The 21,072-nt window shown below is 39.6% G+C and overlaps 1 protein-coding gene and 1 long non-coding RNA gene across 2 annotated transcripts; one reads left to right on the plus strand and one right to left on the minus strand.

The window, feature by feature from the left end:
* Positions 1-371: 371 nt before the first annotated feature.
* Positions 372-20,813, plus strand: rfx6 (regulatory factor X, 6). Its single transcript, XM_028604590.1, has 20 exons — positions 372-740; positions 2,008-2,167; positions 3,799-3,925; positions 5,074-5,135; positions 5,259-5,336; positions 5,772-5,799; positions 6,619-6,726; positions 7,005-7,082; positions 7,186-7,299; positions 8,843-8,892; positions 9,237-9,396; positions 9,492-9,636; positions 10,669-10,778; positions 10,885-11,002; positions 12,063-12,185; positions 12,979-13,185; positions 14,810-15,107; positions 16,425-16,795; positions 19,788-19,988; positions 20,135-20,813. The coding sequence occupies exons 1-20, from the start codon at positions 584-586 to the stop codon at positions 20,311-20,313; spliced, it is 2,874 nt and encodes a 957-aa protein (XP_028460391.1). The 5' UTR covers positions 372-583; the 3' UTR covers positions 20,314-20,813.
* On the minus strand, positions 11,664-15,283 carry LOC114572813 (uncharacterized). Its single transcript, XR_003694832.1, has 3 exons — positions 14,778-15,283; positions 12,019-12,157; positions 11,664-11,941 (listed from the first exon to the last, which is right to left on the minus strand). It is a non-coding gene; the product is annotated as an uncharacterized LOC114572813 (long non-coding RNA).
* Positions 20,814-21,072: the final 259 nt, after the last annotated feature.

Raw genomic sequence — 21,072 nt, forward strand, 5'->3', positions numbered from 1 at the left:
CACAATAATATCAAGTCTAGCTTAATTTAAACTGGACATTTTTGAGTTTTCAAAACTATCTAAATAAGTGAAAGCAAACTTAACATTTGGTTCGTATTGGCTAGATATAACGTGGTCAGCTACTGTATAAAAGGCCAACTGAGTGTGGGAGGCAGGATGGATGGATGGACAGATGGATCAGGGCTTTTCTGTTAATCATTTATAACCTAGATTAGCCCCAGTCTTCTGTAAATATGATGAATGCATCCACAGCTTCATTACCTCTGCCTTCCCACAGCGCAGCTTTGTTAGTCTGAGGTTGCTCAACTTGTCAGGCTCATCGACTGCAGTTGTTTCCACTTTTCTTTGGTTTGTCATTTGGTTGGGTGAAAAATGCTGGACCTGGTGTTTGTAGTCTTTTTTTACCTTTTCCTGGACTTGTGTGAAGGTGGGATTGGCAAACAGTGTTTAAAGATTCACAGTCTTAAAGACAAATGAGTTGCAGTGGACTTTTTGTTTTTGTTTTTGTTTTTTTTTACAGCATGCTGACTTAAGTTTTCATCTTTGTCTTCGGTTGATCGAGATATATATATTTTTTGCGACTATGCCGATGAAACGCAGCAGTGATAGTTCAGCCAGGCATGAAGTGTTTCTTATTCACTCTCTAACCAAGACTTTGTGCAGCTCACCAGAAGAAACACACACAGAATTTAACGGACGGACACATTTTCATCAAGAGGATGATTCTGGGATTAAATCAGGTAATGAAACAACAATTTTCAATATTATTGCTGATGGAAGTTCAGATCAATATGGCTGAAATGTTACCGTTTTATATTAATGTCTTCTTCACCGTTAACTTCTCCTGTTTTCTCGAAGTAATCTCCACTCAATCTTCACTTTATATGTGAGTTTTCTTTCCTGTGGTTACATTTCAAATGCTGCTCAGTTGGAAAATAAATTGACACAGATTGACCACATGGTGATGCTACAACAACAAGATCCCATTTATTTTCTTCATACTTTTTTGTGAACAAGGAGGATGATGAAGATACATAAACATTAGGAAAGATGTATTTTGTACATCACCAAAAAGTAAATAAAGTATGAGCAATCAGTGAAAAAAAAATACGTCAGATATGATCGTCTGAATTTAATTTATCTAGCAAAATATTAACTTTTCCTCAGGTTTTAACAATCCTCAACAAAAGATATGCACACACAACAAGGCAGACATAACAATGATGGATCAAATGTTTCATCAACAACTCGTGTCAATTATTAGCAATATTAGGAGTAGTTCACGGCCCTATATATATACATATATATACACTGCATAAATTGTCAAACTGCCATGAGTCATGCTGGAGGGGGTACTTTGGAGGACTGCAGGGGGTACGTGACATTTTTTGCAAAATGTTTTTCAGTTATAAGGCTGTAGTTACTTCTACTGTCTTTTTTTTTCTCCAAGTTTGTCTCTTTTTTTCAAAGTTTTTTCTGCTTTTTTCAAAGTTTGTCCCTTATTTGGATTTTTTGTCACATTTGTCGCCCTAGTGTTGCCTTCCTTCTTTCTACTGTGTTTTTTCTCTCAAAGTTTTTATTACTATTTTCGACCTATTCTTGCCTTACTTCCTTCTTTCTACCGGGTTTTTCCAATCTTTTGTCTTTTTTTTGTTCAGTTTTTGTCTTTTTTTTTTTTTTTTTTAGCATTTAAATGTTTTCCAGGTACAAGGCTATTGTTTAGTAAATCTATCGCTGACATCGCTGTATTGTTCCTCTTTTCTACCAAAAATGATTTGTGCTGGTTAGGGGGTGCATGGCTTAAAAAAAACTGTTCAAAGGGGGTACATTATTGAAAAAAGCTTGAGAACCACTGCTCTAGAGGGTATTGACTGAAATTATGCTAGAGGAGAAGAAGTACAGTTTCCCTCTCTTTTAGACATGATATGGAAAGACCACTATCTGTCAAGTTATGTCGAAAACACACCCCTCTTGTGAGCTACTATATTTGTCTGTGTGTTTTCTCAGAAGCAGAGGACAGTAATGAGACACCGTCCTCTGAGGAAGACCAGGACCTGGTGGACTTTAACCCAGACCTGACCATCAAACAGAGCATCTCGTCCTCCAGGAAGACCATCAGTCAGATCATCAAGGACAAGAAGAAACAGACACAACTCACTCTGCAGTGGTAAAAGCACTTATATCCATATTTATAGGCGTGTGTGGGGTAGGGCTGCATGATATGAGGAAACTATGTGATAACGTTTTTGAATACAGTGATAACGATATTACTTGCGATAAATAAGCAGATATTAAAGTGCTCATTTTCAGGTTCATAATTGTATTTAGAGGTTATATCAAAATAGGCTTACATGGTTTAATTTTCAAAAGACACCATATTTTTGTTGTACTGCACATTGCTGCAGCTTCTCTTTTCACCCTGTGTCTTGAACTCTCTGTTTTAGCTACAGAGTGAGGCATCTCACTTCTGTTCCATCTTTTTTGGGAGTCGCACATGCGCAGTAGCTATAGGTAAGGACTACTAGCCAGTCAGGAGCAGAGTATGAGGGCGAGCCACGCTAGCAGCTAGGAGAGCATTATAACGTGTGTTACAAAGTGACCCACGTTGGTCTCTGAAGTAAAGGCTGGACTACAATAGAGCTGTTTGGAGCAGTTTGTGAACAGTGTTTTTTGTTGGAGATGGTAAGTCCCTTTGGGGGGGACTTTGTAAACCTATAACGTGTACAAAACAAGATATATAACACAATAAAGGAAAGGGAAAAAGCCAAAAAGCATAATATGAGCACTTTAAATTGTACTCAGTTCGTTATTTCTGCTGTTCTCAGTATTCTGCTTAAATACAAAAACTGCTTGTTGAATTTAAAACAAATGATGGAAAACAAAAGGCACCACTAAAAACATTACATTATAAAGTGCAGTTTTTGATGGATATTTTCTTTTAACTAACTAAAATCTCAGAGTGTTTTTTGCGATGTGTCGCAGCCTTCCACCATGTGTCTATTGCGCCATGCAATTGATATTGTGATAACGATAAAAAAATCTCCATAGCTACTTGATCTCCATAGCTACTTGATAACATTGTTTTGCATCACAAGAAACCTCCCTTTATCCATCCTACAAAATGCTGGTGGGTGGTGGAAGAACTATTGGGCAGTCTGAGTTGAGGTTATTTGTTAACATTTCCAGACTCCGCAAAGACTGCTCATTCTCATCATAACAAAAGTTATTATGTTGGCTGCAATGTTAAAGGTGCTCTAAGCGATGTCACGTGTTTTTTAGGCTACACAATTTTTTGTCACATACAGTAAACATCTCCTCACTATCCGCTAGCTGCCTGTCCCCTGAACACACTGTAAAAAAAAATGTGGTCTCTGTAGACAGCCCAGGCTCCACAAACACCATCAAAAACAAACTGCGCCAACTTGAACCACCAAACATAACAAACAGTGTTCCAGCCATTAACTGAAAAGAAGGATTTGGGGTGGGGGTTGGGGGGGTTAGTGCACGGAAGGGAGGGGAAGGGGACGGGATGAGGAGGAGGAGGAGAAGGAGGAGGAAGAGGAGGAGGAGGAAGAGAAGGAGGAGGGTGGGGCGAGCTAGCCTCGTTAACATTGCGTAGAGAACTTTTGTTTTTTTAAAGCTGTATTCTCGTCTGTTTTTCCCCTCTAATTTGTAAAAAAGTGGGTCTGTCCATTGGTTCATCTTTGTTGCTGGTCTTTCCTTTTACTGTATTCAGTGTACATCTTCTATGTTGCTGTGATACTTACATGTTTTTCTAACTGATATATATCTCAACAGGCTGGAAGAGAACTATATTGTGTGTGAAGGAGTGTGTCTGCCTCGATGTATCCTCTATGCTCACTACCTGGACTTCTGCAGGAAGGAGAAACTAGAGCCGGCCTGTGCTGCTACATTTGGAAGGTGTGTGTGTGTGTGTGTGTGTGTGTGTGTGTGTGTGTATGTGCGTGAACGTGTGCGTGCGTGCGTGCGTGTGTGTGCGTGTGGGTTTGAATAGAAAGCCAGAAAACATCAGAAATATCAGAAACAGATATCTATCTGCAGACTTCTTTCATCATAGTATGTTATTTTTAAGGAAAAAATTAAAATTTTATAGATTACATAATAATAATAAAATATGACAAACTTTGGACATCATGAACATTTATTTTCATTTTCCTTGCACGTGTTAAAGATACAGTGCTTTCAGTTACATGTCTCTTTTTGCGCTTTTCCATTACATGGTACCTACTTGCCTCGCCTCGACTCTACTCGCCTTTTTTGGTTTTCCATTACGAAAAAAAGTACCTGGTACCTGCTAACAGGTACTTTTTTTAGTACCTCCTCAGTCGAGGTTCCAAGCGAGCTGAGGCGAGCCGAGAAGGTGACGTGAAGCCCTGCAAGCTGATTGGTCGGAAAGAAGCGTCACTGATCACTGCATTGCTAGCGAGAGATGTCATTTTTAAATAGTTTAGCCAGCGGTGTTTTTTTGCTGCCGGAGGCTCCACGCAGAGCTTTCTCCGTAGCATACAAGTGGCCTGATGGTTCTACTGGTGCGCTGGTGTGTGCATGTGTGATGTGTGTGTGTCGAGTTGATTTTTCTCCGCAGCGAGTAGCGACTTTAGAGTCATATATATGTGAGAGAAACAAAGCGAGTAGCGACTCTAGAGTCATATATATGTGACCACGGTGGAAAATCTGGAGCAGTAAACGTTAACTATCTCTTTGATATCATGTTGTTTACGGAGACGGAGAACCAGGAAATGCGTCGGGGATATGTCAATGGGAAAAGCAAGCTACTAAGCCACGCCCACGGCAGTTGCTATGACAACCAGCCACGCTGAGTGGTATTATTATGAGAGTTTAATTCATGTAGTTTTAAAAACGTCCCAAAAGTCTATACTTTGGCTTTCTTACATCTTTTCCAACATAGATACCCTAAAAAGTGACAGTACATTTACAAACATCCCATACTGTTCATTATGAGGCTACTGTAGAATCCTAATATTGATCCAATGACAATGATCTGATGACTGATTGATTTAACCAGAACTTTATACTTCCTTTTCTCATCAGACTATTCGGCAGAAGTTTCCTCTTCTAACAACAAGAAGACTGGGCACCAGAGGACACTCCAAGTAATTGCATAAATTGCAGAAAGTTCTGTCTTAATATGAATTTTTGCAAAACATTTTTTATGCAACCGCAAGCTCCAAAATGTTGTCGTACTTATTTGATATTAATATCTTGGCATTATACAGATATCATTACTATGGAATTGGCATCAAAGAGAGCAGCGCTTACTATCACTCTGTGTATTCTGGAAAAGGTTTGACTAGGTAAACATTTAACAGTTTTTATTCTTGCACATTATACTGTACCTCCATGTTTTTTTTGCTTGTTGATGATTTTGTAGTATCTTATTGTTTACAGCATTATTGCACAGTGGTTGTATTTTGTCTGTTTAGTCTCAGTCTTTGCAGATGACACTCAAGTTGTCTGTTGAAGTTTTACAACTCATTTTAAATACTCAGTCCGTGTGTTTGGTCCATCTAGAATAAATACCAAAATGTATTATACAAATTACATGCAACCTTGAATGTAAAACACATATTAATATGAAAATTGTCAACTCAAAATCATGTTTTGCTGTAGTATTGATACTCTAAATATATGCATTTGTACTGTGTTTTTTTTTACTTTTAAAGATCTCATGTCAAAACACAATGTATTTATATTTTCCAATAATAAATCAGTTTCTTTTTTAATTGCAGATTTTCCGGAAGCAAGCTCAAGAATGAGGTAAGAGAAAAGGGTAACTCTTACTTAAGGAGTAACTTAACACCAGGCTGAAAAGCAGTGTTTTGCTGCTCTCTCTGGTTGAAAATTTGTCAATGGGAATTTGTAAATTTGTGAATTGTGAGTGTTACATTTTTCCCGAATAAACAACATTCATCTAGCCTGGTTGACACCAGACCCACTCTCAGTTGTAACTGAGAGTGGGTCTGGGCAAGGTTCATTCGCAGCCCGTTTCGTCACCAACGGACGCCGCTCAAATGCCTCTGGGCGCAATTGGAAAGTCCTTCAACCAATCAGACCGAACAATCCGGGTGACGTAGCAGCTACAGCGGCATCAACGGGTTATATTGAATGTAAACAAAAGCTGCTCGCCATCGCTGCGCTATCGTCATCGTGTAAAGCGGTCTCAACCATTGTGATTGGTGCCTCGATTTGGAAAAATTGGAAATGGGCTTAAATGGGCTCTTGGCCAGACTGACTTGCAGAGCCAATCTCAAATTTGCCGGAAGTTCGTCAGGGTTTTCCCAGGCTAACATACGTTCAAAGAAAAATGAGGGAACAATAGAGTTTTTGATCTGCTGTAAAATATAGTTTTTTCACATATGGTTTTTAGTCTTATTTTACAAATATGCTCTGTTACACCTTTAACCGCACTCAACAGTCTCGGGGTACACTTGTACATCACTGCGACAAGTTAAGCCACTGGAGGTCTGCAAAAACCAGTTCTTCAGAGGCGGGCTAAGTTACTCTTTAAATAAAATCAACAGTGTCAAGATCAACGAAAGGAAAAAAGGGACATGATGACATTGTTATTTCTTTCAGGGAGGTTTCACCAGGAAATATTCTTTGAGCTCTAAAACTGGAACGTTGCTCCCAGACTTCCCCAACGCTCAGCATCTTCTGCTGCAGGGAAATATCTCTAGAGAGAAGGTTGGTGATACATATTAATTCATTTTGAGGTATCGTATCTTCTGTATTTAACAAACAAGAAGCATGGCAGTGCCGTATTACCTGCTGCATTGTTGTTAAATAGGCCTAATCTAAATTTTGACATACATAAAATGCTAGATGATGCAGATGTATTTGCTCTTAACAAAATTATTTTGTTCTAAGTTGTTTAATGGGCTGGCTGGCTGCCACAGATTTCATTATAGTTTGTTTTTTTGTGTGAATTAATTTAATGTCAGATCTTTGCTGTCTCTTCGCAGGTGGACACTCTGATCATGATGTATAAAACACACTGCCAGTGCATCCTGGACAATGCCATTAATGTCAACTTTGAGGAGGTGATGATTACTGTCACACGAGAGAATTGTATTGTTCTTACTGAAGATAGTAAAATCAGCCTCTACTAAAACTAGATATGACTCTTCAAATGTTTTGTTTCAGATCCAGAATTTTCTGCTCCACTTCTGGCAGGGAATGCCCGACCATCTGCTGCCGCTGCTGGAAACCCCTGTTATAGTTGACATCATCTGCTTCTGTGACTCAATCCTCTATAAGGTTGTTAGGAAACACTGTCTCAGGATTTTTATTTCTGCAGGAATGCACAGTTCCAAATGTGTCCCAAACGCAGACATGTATATCATAAGTTCCTGTTTTGTTTCATATCAAGTGTCAGGTAGGCCTGCACGATTCGGGGAAAAATATGAATCACGATTTTTTAGCCTAGAATTGATATCACGATTCTCTGCCACGATTTTATTTATCACAATGAACCATGACAAAACAAAAAAATTGGCAGTACCAAACATAGATTTTTATTTTTTTTGTGGCATCTATAGCACATTGCACATCACCACAAGCCTGTAAACACAGAGGCTTCAATGAATAAAGAAAATAAAGTACATACTGGCTTAAAAATAGTGACATATAACACATTGAACAAAATATGGCCCTGATACAGGCTCTATCTTAACTCCTTGAACATGACTTTACATAATTTAAACAAGTCAATGTCAAATGCTTTCAATAAATTAATTAATTAATCAAAGTGATTTAAAAATTAAATCGCGAACCAGGGGTGAATTGAGATTGCGATTTTATAACGATTTATCGTGCAGGCCTAGTGTTGTATGTGGGTATGATTTAATTAGCACATTATTAATACAAAATTGAAAGTTAGTAGGCTAATGGGTTTTTTTTTGCGCATGTTCTTGTTGATGGACTTGAAATCTTTCACTTTTTTCAATTCATCACATGGCATATATTTTTTGGTTAATTCTGAAGTTAGCTTTAAATCTAATTTTTAATTTTTGGTGTAATTGCGCACAGAAATTCATAATAAGCTTTCAGCAAATTGTAATTCAAGTGGTCGGAGAGAAAAAAAAGACTTTTCCAGGTTTAATCAATCTAGCCCGTCACGGGAGACTTTGGCCAATCACAGGGCCTTTCAGAGAGATAGAGCGTTCCTATTGGCTGTTCTGCCAATTCATATGCGCATTCAGGTTCCTTCGGTGAAAGTTTTTTTACATACCATAGCCGGCTCAAGACTGCAGTCAATTCAAGGCTAAACTATAAAATAAGAGACTTTATTGTGAGCAATCTATATACAGTAGGCCTACATATAGAAACGAAGTTGAGTAAAAAGTAGTCCAGTTTACTGTCCAGGGAGCGGATAATTGCTGTGTGAAAACAGTCAGGAAAGCTGGTCTGCTGGGTTTAGTCTTTAGCCTAGTCGTTTGTTGTGGGTACGCTTCCTCACGCAGCCTCCGGCGATTCCTCGTTCGAATGGCAGCAGGCTGCTACGAGGACCAGAGGCCGAAGCCGCGACACTGCCTACTACCGCCATCCGAACGAGAAAACGCCGGGGGCGGCGTGAGATGAGACGTAAACGCGGTAGACGAGCCGGTAGTTTAGCCTTCTGCTAACACTAGCTCGCAGCTGCGGCTAATTCAAGTTCATGTTTCTGTAGAAAACTGGAGCCTCGAATCACAGTATATCATATCAAAGGGCTTAACATATAGAGAAAGCGGGACGGTCATTCTCATAAAATTGCCGCTATAAATCTAATAATCATCTAATAATGTATTTTTTATTGTCTCAGGTTTTAACAGATGTTCTGATTCCAGCTACAATGCAGGAGATGCCTGAAAGGTTTGTTACTTCATCTGCACTCCATGTATTATTGTCAAATGAATTGCTGGTGCAAAAACAGTTAAAAAAAAAAAAAAACTCCCATAAAACCCTCCCCTGTCCTGGAAAAAGATAAGCATATTGGAAGGAATTTTCCCTATTGTCAAATAGCTTTAGCCCTGTTTTGGCCATCATTCCCCTCAGTTATGATACAATTTCACCCACTTTCTTCACTGTAGAGATGAGTCTTGTCTAACACACAAGCAGTTATTTTGAACTACAATGATATAAAAAGAGAGAGAACAGCTTTGATTAATTATTTAATTGGGAATTGAGAATAAATCTGTATAAATGTTGTTCATCAGTCTGTTGGCAGATATCCGCAACTTTGCCAAACACTGGGAGCACTGGCTCGCCTCCTCCCTGGAGAACCTCCCAGAATGCCTTGCAGCCAAGAAGCTCCCTATAGCACGCCACTTTGTTTCCTCCCTGAGGAGACAGACCTCGTTCCTACATCTGGCACAGGTATGTTTATTGAACAACAGAATAGATTAGAGATTATATTCTACTTTAGTGTCTCAAAATAAACGTGATAATGATGTCGGAGGCCTTTTTTCCAGATAGCCCGTCCGGCACTGTTTGACCAGGCAGTAGTCACCAGCATGGTGTTGGATATCGACAGTGTGGATCTTAGCAGCATCAGCTCGCAGCCTCTGCTCAGCATAAACACTACTGGAGACCAGGATCCAGACATCTACTCAGAGTGTAAGACAGCTGCGTTTAAAATCTTACATAACTGCACAAAAGTATAAGCATCCAAATATACTTCCTAGTAAAAGTAAAAGTATTTTATTATCAATTCATTCATTACACCTTTATTTATCCTCGAGATCATTGAGGGGCAACTCTTATTTTTCAATGTCATCAAGTCAAATTACACAAAAACCGAACAAGAACACAGAAAGTACAATCATAAGAAATATAGAAAGACAGTAAAACATTCTGAATTGGAAAATTATTTCATGTTACCAAATTAAGATAATAAGTATGCAAAAGAAAGTACAACTATGTAAAGAAGTAACAAGTAGACGTTTGCAGATGTTAAAACCCAGATTTCTAAATTGTCCAATTGAGTTGATTTTAAGACAGTGCTGTAATTATGCATAATATTCAGAATCACATACATTACTGGATTATGAATAGTAATGCATTAATGTATTTATCACTTTAATGTTGCAACTGTTATAGGTGGAGCTAATTTTAATATTTTTTTATATACTGTCAGGTAGCTTAACATACTCTGTAATAATACATCATTTATTAGGCGATTTTTATTTAGTATTAATAAAAAGTAACTAATAACTAATGTTGTCAGATAAATGTAGTGGATTCAAAATGTGTGGAGTGGAAGTATAAAGTAGCATGAAATGCCTCAAAATTGTACTTGAGTAAATGTACTTCACATTTACTACATTCCATCACTGATGATTGTTTCATTTATATTTTCTCAAATCAACCTGAGGAATATTGAATATTTATATATTTACACTGATTGTATATCATAACTGAGCTAGAAAATATTAGTTTCTAATTAAAGTAGGCTATACAAAAATATTAGAAGATTCACGTCAGCAAATCCATGGACTGATCCGTCTCTAAAAGGATGCATTCATCAAGCCATTTTTTTTTTTGTTGTTGTGAAGAAACAACCAGCAGCTGTTTCTGTTGTTCTACTAGACAGGTGAGACTCTGTTGTGTAGATAGTGAAGCAACTTGTCTCTTCTTTTTTTATTCCAGATGACTCCATCACCGTCTTTCAGGAGCTGAAGGAGCTGCTGAGAAAGAACGCCACGGTGGAGTCCTTCATCGAGTGGCTGGACTCTGTCGTGGAGCATAAAGTCATCAAGGTAACAGCTGTTCCACCTGGCGTTGTGCACGCCGCGGACTCATATTCGTCAGGCTTAATGTCCTGTTGTCCAACCAAGCAGTCTTTTCTTTTCTGTCTCGGATCAGCCCGGGAAGCAGAGCGGTCGATCTGTGAAGAAGCGAGCTCAGGATTTCCTCCTCAGGTGGAGTTTCTTTGGTGCCAGAGTGATGCACAACCTCACACTCAACAATGCCTCCAGCTTTGGTAAGAACATGTTTAAAGTATCAAATCATTAACCTTCATGTATTCAGGTCCGTTTCACTGAGAGAGACATTCTCTCTTTTGTAGGAACACCGTTATTACACTCACACAGTTGCACACACTCATACATGAAAGTTGCCCAGTGGTCCTGATTCAGTGATAGATACACTGTAGTGACTTAACAGACATTTATTTAAATGCAAATCTTCGAGGTTAATGCTTTAACTAAAAGTCCTGAGTACTTCTTCCACCACTGTTACCAAGTGCAATCACTGGTAATCATCCTGTCACAAATTTTTCAATGAATTTTAACTTTAACTTTTAATTTTTTTGATTTTCATCTCGTATGCCATCAGGTCAGATTACTTTACAGATCAGAACAGAGCAAACATAACTTAAACTGATGAATCCTGAAATTAAGATAGAATGTGTAACCTTTAACTCAAAGATACCACAAGCAACGGGGTTTAGGGGAACTGTGGTCTAACTGGTGCTAACAAAACTGTTAATCAGGCAACATTAAAACACAATTTATAAACGCTGCATACTGACATGGTGAATATTGTTTGCCAAATTATTAACTGTCACTCAGCGAATTAATTTTGTGTTCCTTTCTTCTACGTTATTCAGTCTATACACACACACACACACACACACACACACACACACACACACACACACGGCTAATACGAGCCGGCTTGGAGCAGATTGTTACAATAGCGCCATAAATTTAAATGGCCAGACTCGCCTTGATTAAACAAAGTCTTATCTGCGGGTCGCATGCTCGCTGTTCAAACACACGCACACACAGAGAAAACGTGTAGGTGAATCAACACTGACCATTTGGTCTGAAGAGTCCTAGTGAAGCTCAAACACACACAGACGCTTTTAAAGCTGCGTCCCTGCAGGTCAAACAAAGAGCAGCCTGACGCAAAGGTCAAACTGTTGATAAAGAAGAAGATACAGTGAGGTAGTCAAATGTCTCTGGAAATTTGATATCTGCATAAACAAAGTCTCACCTCATAATTTTTTTTTTTTCTTTTTGTATTTTCAACGTTGACAGGTTCCTTCCATCTGATCAGGATGCTGTTAGACGAGTACATCCTGTTGGCTCTGGAGACTCAGTTCAACAACGACAAGGAGCAGGACCTGCAGAACCTGCTGGACAAATACATGAAAAATGCAGGTATCAAGCGTCAAACAGAGGCTGAAGTTTAGCTGCTGACATACGTCGACTCAAATCTACAGCAGGTCTGAAGTCTGTTTTTTCTTTTATTATCAGGGACATAGTAAAACCACTTTACAGATGTCACAAACTTTACAGATGTTACAAAATGATAATGTCATAATGTGCTTTACAAAAATATATAAAACCAAGAGAATGCACAGTCAATGAAATATAATTAAATATAGGATAATGTAAAAATACAATAAACTTTAATTGTTAGGAATGGAAATCCTTCTACATCATAGTATCATAACGATTATTTTTTATACAATATATGGAGCACGTGTTGCATTAGGAAATAAGCAAATACCATGATGAGTGTAGTTTTACATAAGGTATAGAGATAAATTAAAACAGCATTTAATTTAACACAGCAGAAAGGGAAATAAATTAAATTATAGTCGAATAAAATGTCATAAAAATAGACAAAAGAACAAAAGTTATCCAATTTTTGTGCATTTATAGTGCAGTAATAAATAGCTCTCAAATATAATGAAGGAAATTAAAGTGCAGTTCAGAAAAGGGCACAGAAAAAGTGTGGATTGATTGTAATTAAATTTACTGGAAATAATCAACCTAACATAATTTTAATGAATGATTGATCTTTTACTTTCATCATTATTATAAGCCCTACAAACAAAATAATTGGTGCTACAATAATGGTAAATGAACATTAACATAACTGTTCAAACGGTTGGTTTACTGAGTTTTGTTATTGTTAAAGACGTGATGTTAACTTTATTACTTTCAGATGCAAGTAAAGCAGCGTTCATGGCCTCTCCCAGTTCCTGCTTTCTAGCTAATCGCAACAAGGCCAGTGCTGCCATTGACCAATCAGTGAAGAATGAGTCTCTGGTGGAACACGCCTACATGTCTCTGTCCACCAATCAGCAGCAAAGTCTGGAAACGAGCACCGTCATCTACCAGGGGACAGAGTCTGCTGGGTTCACAGTTTCAGGTAAAAGCAACAAACAAATAATGCACCATGTCCTCCAAAGTAGTAGTCTGGCTATCACCAGACCAAGCTCAATCTTTTAAGACTGAACATTTAGTCTGGAGAGTCTGCTCTGTATTTTCTACTGCACAAGAGGCGTGATCAACGGGCATAGTTCAAATGACTCTGTACGCAATTGGATAGTCCTTCAACCAATCAGAACCAACGATCCGGGTGACGTAGCAGCGACAGCGGCATCAACGGGTTGCTGCGCTTCGGTGGCCGCCATGTTGAATGTGAACAAAAAGCTGCTTGGTTGCTTCTCTATCGTCATCGTGATAAACCCGCCAATAGCGCGCCAGGTGGATAAGCCAGTTTGTGATTGGACCCCGCAAAACTGTAACAGCCTGAGCTGCAGGGCGAATTCAAATCGCCGGCAGATTGGGCTGGGTTTACCCAGTCTACCAAAGTAGTGTTGGTTTTCATTCTACTCCAAAACAATACATGTGTTCCCCAATCGACAGGACAACATTGTGTGTCAGTGTTTTTTTAAAAACATTACAAAAGACTGACGAATCTTTATTTCCTAATCTGTGGTTTGGTTAGGTTTAGACACATATAGTTCTGTTACCTTTCATGGTCAAAACAAACCATCATTGACTGTTGGAAAACAGGAGACTTGTACATCCAACCATCTCAATAGTTTTATTAATAGCTGTGTAAATGGAAAACAAACAGAAAGGAGTGCACGAGCCACAAAAAAAGTCTTCCAGCCAATTGGCAACAGGCGCTGTCAGTTGATGGTAGCAGGGTTTCCGCGGGGTCTTAAAAAGTCAAAAATTTCAAAATCAAAATGTCAGGACTTAAAGAGTCTTACATTCGCTGAAATATTGTGTTCTAGGTCTTAAATAATTTTAAACGGGTCTTAATTTTGCTATGTCCGTGCAACGCTACCTCTAATGCTCTTTGGAAGAAAAAAAAAATATTATTATTCCGTGGTGTTGTAGTTCTTTTTTTTTTTTTTGCTAGTCCAAATATAATTTTGCTGTATTATGACTACAAATGAGACCAACATGCAACTTAAATTGCAGCCAATCAGCTTTCGTGTTATTGGTGCGAGTTTTTTTCGGATTGTACCACAGACATAAAACTGATTTTATTCTTCAGCTATGGAGTTTAGCGATACTTGTTTAGAAAAAAACTGAATTGAGGGTTTAGTTGATATTGTGATAAAGGTCTTAAATTTCATTCATTATGGTCTTAAAAAGGTCTTAAAAAGTCTTGAATTTAACTTGGTGAAACCTGCAGATACTCTGTGGTAGAGGGGGAGGCAGCATGTGATTGGGCCGGCCGGTCGGGAGTTATCTGTCGGTGAATCTGAGGGGTGGAGCTTCCTCCTGCCTGTCCTCTCTCTGGGGTGGGGGGGTGTATTTGTTTGGCAGTTGAGTTCAAATATAAACAATCTTTGCGCAGCATCGCTTACTGCACCTTTTTAAGTTACAGACCATAAAAACCCAAAACCATGAGCAGAAATATGCTAAAAGGCTCCACAGAGCTGCAGAGTATATTAATTAGTGCAGCTTTAAATAAAACAATTGTGTAAAGTGAACACTTACGGCCCCTGTGTGTTTTCCCTCTTCACGCTCAGGTGGTCAGATGGTCAGCGGGCCCCTCATGACGCCCCCCATTTCTCCAGCAGCGTTGGTGCACCGAGGCTCCGTCATCAACCAGGGACCCATGACGGGGAGACCCTTGACTACTACTTCTTCCTCCTCCACCTGCTCCTCCTCCTCTTCCTCCTGCCTGTCCTCTCTCAGCGCCATGACCCAGCTCAACCCCTGCTCTTCTTACCCGGAGACCCTGTACCACTGCTTACCTCAGACCAGCTCTAGTTACTTCCATCCAGCCAGTGGCTCCTCAGTCTCAAACTACCAGCCTGCACTCAGGTCAGTTATGCTACTTTACAGACAATTGAGGGCGGTTACTGACCTTTTATAAGTAACATTTATAAGAATCAGTCCTGTCAGTGTCATCTGCCTCTGATGACCATCCTCCACAGCGTTGCGGAGGAGGGTCTGGATATTCCGTGATGGGAGAAAAACGTGCTCTGGGTTATTGGCATTTCTTTAAACCAATCACAATCGTCTTGGGCGGTGCTAAGCGCTGCACGGTGCCGCAGCAAAGTAGCCTCGGGAAGGAACTTGTTTTGGTGGAACATGTGAACGTTCAAAGGTTGTTTTAGTCGTGCGAGAGAAAACTCAGATTGGACAGATAGTCTAGCTAGCTGTCTGGATTTACCCTGCGGAAACCTGAGGAGCGGTTAACCATAGTCCTCATAAAAAATTTTTTTAAAAAAGAGTTTAGAACGCCAACGCAAAGAAAGCAGAAGGAAACGGACAAATCGGCAAAAAGACATTTCCTGCGGCACTGCAGCAATCCCGGAAGTGGAACGTCAAGGATATAGATTATCTTCCTTGTTTCGTTTCATCAGATTATGATGAGATGGTAAATTATGGAGACTTAAATGTTTGGCATGAATTCAGTAAAATACGGTCATCAAATCTGGTCTCCACTGGAACCTGGTGGTATTCTATTAAAATGTAAAGTGTGTTTACTCCTTTTTAAAAGGTCTAAAAGTCTAGTCTACTGAATTTTGCCTATGAAAACAGAACATTTTTGTTGACTAAAACTCTGTGTTGTTACAAATATAATAATTATGACATATATTGTTGACATTATTATTGTTGTGTACAAAAATTGGAGTCTGCTCCACCCTGACAAGTATGACATTTCTGAAAAAAATCCCAAATGTAATGTTTGTTGATCCTCCATTTTTCTCATGAAAATAGTTAAATTTTAGAACATTAATGTACAAATAAAAGTTCCTTTTTACTTTTATGAGCTACTAGGGGATTTACATTTTTTTATTTATTAGATAAAATACCTGTCCAAGTTTGAATTTGCTAATATCTGACAGTCAAATAATAAAAGAAAGAACGTACTTGGGTCGTACAAGACAAGTCCCCACCGACTGAGCTTCTGCCACACAAAATATGTTTTATCATTATTAAGTATGAAGTATGTTTAACGGTGTTTTAAGTCCCCGACGTCTCCTTCCAGGCAGCGCTGCCTGGAAGGCACTAGGATTAGGCTGTGGTTAGGGTTAGGTACCTTGAAGTTAACGGTCGCAGCGTTGCCTGGAAGGAGACGTTGGGGGCTTAAAACACCATTGAGTATGAGGATTTGTTTAATCTGTGTTTCAGGCCTCCGAGTCAGAGTCAGTGTCTGGCTTCGGTTCAGTCTCAGGCTTCATCGCTGGCCTACCATCTCTCCCGGTACCCATCCTTCAATGACCAACACCTGACTAAAGACGTCTTCTACAGCCATCATCCCCCGTCTGCCCATCACTCGTCTAACGGCACTAACAGCTCCCTGGCACCTTACAGCTCTGCGGTCCGACCCACATCCAGCTACAGTTCAGGCTCAGATCCAGTTCAGACTGAACAGGGACTGGACGCTCAGACAGCGGCTCAGATTCTGGACTCAGCAGAGGGGTTCGGCTTTGTGGGGGCTGGACTGCACCCTGCGGGCGGTGGGTGTCAGGGACAGACGTACTCTGCTGCAGGACACAGCGGTAAGGACGACTCAGACTCTGGCATTAATGTGGAAATTAGCCTCTCAAACTTTGCCCACCCACATAATTTTATTTTTAAAAGTGACGGTTGAGTATTTCTTTTTGATGTCCTGGTGCCACGTGCTGTCTTAGCTTATGTTGTGGCTTCAGTCGGAGTCGGAAGAAGCAGATACAGAATACGTACTCGAGGAAAAATTGTATTTAATTCAAATGAAATTAAGTGACATTTAACACACACTTATTACAGTTTTCAGTGCTTTTTTTTTAGCTGCATATAGTCAACCTCTTCTGACATGTAAAATTGTAAACGGTGTCATTTAAAAAACAAACATATTACACATCACTTCCGGTGACTATTAAAGGTGCAATATGTAATATTGTGTGTAATACTGGCAGCTAGCGGTTAAAATAGTTACTGCACTACCAATTCAAAATACTGGAGAGTCGTCTCCCCCGCCCCCTCCTGCCCAGACTCGAAGGTCACGGGGGTTGCCAGGCTGAGACCGCAGCATTCACAACAATGTAGCTGGACGCTTTTCTCACATAGCCAGTTATTACTCCACAGCACAGCAGAGTAGCTAACGTTAGATGCTAGTCTCACATAGCCAGACATTACTCCACAGCACAGCCGAGTAGCTAACGTTAGATGCTAGTCTCACATAGCCAGACATTACTCCACAGCACAGCCGAGTAGCTAACGTTAGATGCTGGCTATATTGACAGTCATAAAAGCCCGTGCTCACGCGGAGCTCTGTAACAGTATGAACCGCTAAAAACACAACAACCTCACTGTTCTCTCCAGACGCCAGTCAGGCACACTTCCTCGGCTTAGAATTACAATACGAAACGCTAAAAATACCACTACCTTGCCGACGGAACACACTTCATTGGCTTAGAATTACGGCAACAATCGCTAAACACACTGCAAACTCATAGTCTCCTCTTTCCGATTTACAGCCCCCCTCTCGTGGCTTAAAATAACTCACCGTTGTCGGCTCCAGCCGCTGAACTACACATTGTAAACAGCCATGGGCTGCTTGCCTGGTCCTCCCGGTAACGTTAACAGTTAGCAGGGTTAGCATGGCGGCGTTAGCCAGGACCAGTCGGGATCACTTTACTATGCTTTTACTGCTATGTCTCAATTGTTTTTGCGAGTAACCAACTGGGTTACTCTAGCTATATAATTCACTAGCTAATGCTTACCGGTTCAGGAGAAAATAAGCCAACTCTGCGTCCTTTTGGGCTCTAAACTGTCTCCATCTTTCAAATACATGTCCAATATTTACCAGGGGATTGTTACGTCTCTGGTCACGCAACTGTTAGAAACATGCTGTTTTCATTTTTTTATGTCATGTAGAATCTATCTCCGTTGATCCTCTTCGTTTGTTTGCTGCTTTCATGGCTGTACTACCGTTACAGCTGTAGCGCGCTGGGTTTACGTTTTTACAGGTATATCTGGCAACCCGGCCTGGCTGTCAAACTGGGCCGTTGATAACAACACACAGATCAAAACATAAACATAAATTCCGTCACGGAATGTAAATTTCAAAAAGAAAAAATACTGAAATTAGCATTGTTGTCAGAAAAGATAGTATTTCAGTTTAACATGTTTCCTTAATATCTGATGAGGCATTGGTGTCATTTTTGGATTTATTACAGTACAAATATTACATATTGGACCTTTAACTAAGACCTGAGGAGGTGTTAACAACAAATGAAAAATCTTGAATGACCTTTCAGGATAACGAAACCATTAATGTTGGTGTGATGCTAAAAGTAAGACAAACGCAAGTATATTCATAAAGAAAGGTTGCAGTATTACACTAAACTGTAAAATATGTCACCAGCCAAATGAAACTCACACTTTCACTGCTAAGATGCTCCGAGACCAGACTCTGTCAGCAGTTTCCAGCCTTGGCTTTTGTTTTGTCACAGTTCTCTTCACCAATAAAACATTTTTTTTAAATGAAGCAATACACCATACAACCTTAGTTGTAATACAATGTAGTTTTACTCATCAAACTCTTCTTGTGAATCCTTGAGGGGTCCCAATCCCCACCAAATTATTACAGGTTTTTTTCGATTGCTTAAGCACTATTTTGAAAACGGGGACCGTTTGTTCAGAATACTACACGCAATTAGCACAACCCCGACCCAAATAGCAGAACACCTCAGACCCTTTGCAAAATTAAAAAACTATACACTAATTCATAAAAAACATATATTGTTAACATATGAAACGCACACGTTTCATATGATTTAGTTTGAACCAGTTACACACTGCTGTTGCTAATCTAAAACCATTTTAGCAATTCTACTTCTCAGTGATTAGAGTACTGTAAATGAAGTACACAGAGAAAGTGCAAATATACAACAAGTTCACCAAACACTACACAAGACCAATGCTGCAGACACACAAATATAATGTATTTCTCTCCATATAGCCAAATCGGTCAACATGGAGAATCCCAACAAAACATGTCCCATGTTTTCAGGCTCCAGTACTACAGTAGTGTGCATAACACTGTTAGCTCAGCAAACAACAGACAAACATAAAATACTGTATCCAGTACAGGTTACAATTACAGTAAAAAAAGATCTGAAAAAAATTCAATTTACCTGCTGCATTTTTTTAGTGCTCAAACCTGATTGGTGTGTCTACAATTAAGCAATCATGTGTTTGGGCACCTGATGGCTGTGTTCCACAGATTGGCTCATAGGTGTGGTCATTTGACAGTCAGTGCTTTGGAATTGCAAGGAAGTGACATCATGACATACTTCTGTGTCTAATGTATACAATGTGTGTTTAGTGCTTTGCAAATCACTGTGTGTATTGTTTTGCAAAAAGTATGAGGCTGACATTGTGCTTATTGTGGTGCACATCTGGGCCACATGTTTTGCTCCTTGGTTGTAAGGTTTTGATAATTGTGTAATACTTTTGATTTCAGTTCCTGTAACAGGAACTCAATGCCAAACTTTCCTCCTGTGGCAGGTTACTATGGCAACAGCAGTTACCTGGACACCCAGCGCATGACATCACTGGTTGATCAGCATGTGTCCGTCATCAGCACCGTCGGCAGTCTGCGCCCGTTTCCTTCAATGTACTCTGAAGTCCACGATCCGCTCAACATCCTGGATGAACCGGGAAGGAAAACAACGGGAGCGTATTTCACTGAGGCCGAAACCGGAGCAGGTCAGGTTTAAATTTCTCAACACATAAATAAGGGCAAAAGTAAAACAAGCACTTAAAAGGACCAGAGGTGTAAAATACATCTTGATAAAATTCAAGAGCAATTAAATCTCATTCATTACAATAAGTTTGTTTTTTTTCCTCCTCAGATCATTCCCTCCCCACGTCAGGATCTGCTCCATGCATGTTTGGAGTTTCCTCTCTGTTCACTTCCCAGGATGCATTGCTCTCTCAGCAGCGTGTGGCATCATCGTCAGAGGTGCAGGACCTGGTGTCTTCGCTGCCTCCCATTAACACTGTCTTCTTGGGAGCAGGAGGAGTACAATGACAGCAGAAAGCACAAACTTCTACTGGAGAACCGTCCTGATGTTTGGACTCAAGTTCGTGTGTGTGTGTGTGTGTGTGTGTGTGTGTGTGTGTGTGTGTGTGTGTGTGTGTGTGTCAAATACACCCAGCCAAATTCAGACCAAGAACATTCCAACTGTAAGATACAGTATGAACATGGAGCCAGGACACTCCTGCATAAAGAGATATAAACATACTGTATAAAGACTAAGGAACACCTGCATGACACATGCCAATTGTTGTTATCCCCTACTGTATTATAAACCAGATGGAGAGGAGCAAAGGAAAGATATTTATTTGTATGAAAATGTTGATTTTTGCTTCAAAAACATACAATATAAGACAGCAGTCACACTCTTACAGATATTTATCTCCTATCCACAACTGTGTTTTTGATGACAAACCTGTGTTTCTAAATGATGCCTAAGGGCTTCCACTTCTTATGTTTGCAAATGGTTGTAAATAAATCTTTGTTAGACAGAATTCTGTTCTATATTTATTGACAATCCAAGGGAATTGAGGACTCCGACTCTATATACTCAGCTATTTACTATAAAGGCTAGACTTGGTGCTGATCAAACGGGCTGTTATCACTGCTGCAAGATTAAACAGTTTTGGTTTAGTTATAAAAATGTAATTCAATTAAACAACTTTACTTTAAAATTAGTGTTAATGAAAAAGTCATATTTTAGTATGTCAAAAATAAAGTCAAAGTATGAGACAGAATGTCGAAAATAGTCAT

The sequence above is a fragment of the Perca flavescens genome, chromosome 18 (genome assembly GCF_004354835.1).
Source record: "Perca flavescens isolate YP-PL-M2 chromosome 18, PFLA_1.0, whole genome shotgun sequence".
Classification (NCBI taxonomy): Eukaryota; Metazoa; Chordata; class Actinopteri; order Perciformes; family Percidae; genus Perca; species Perca flavescens.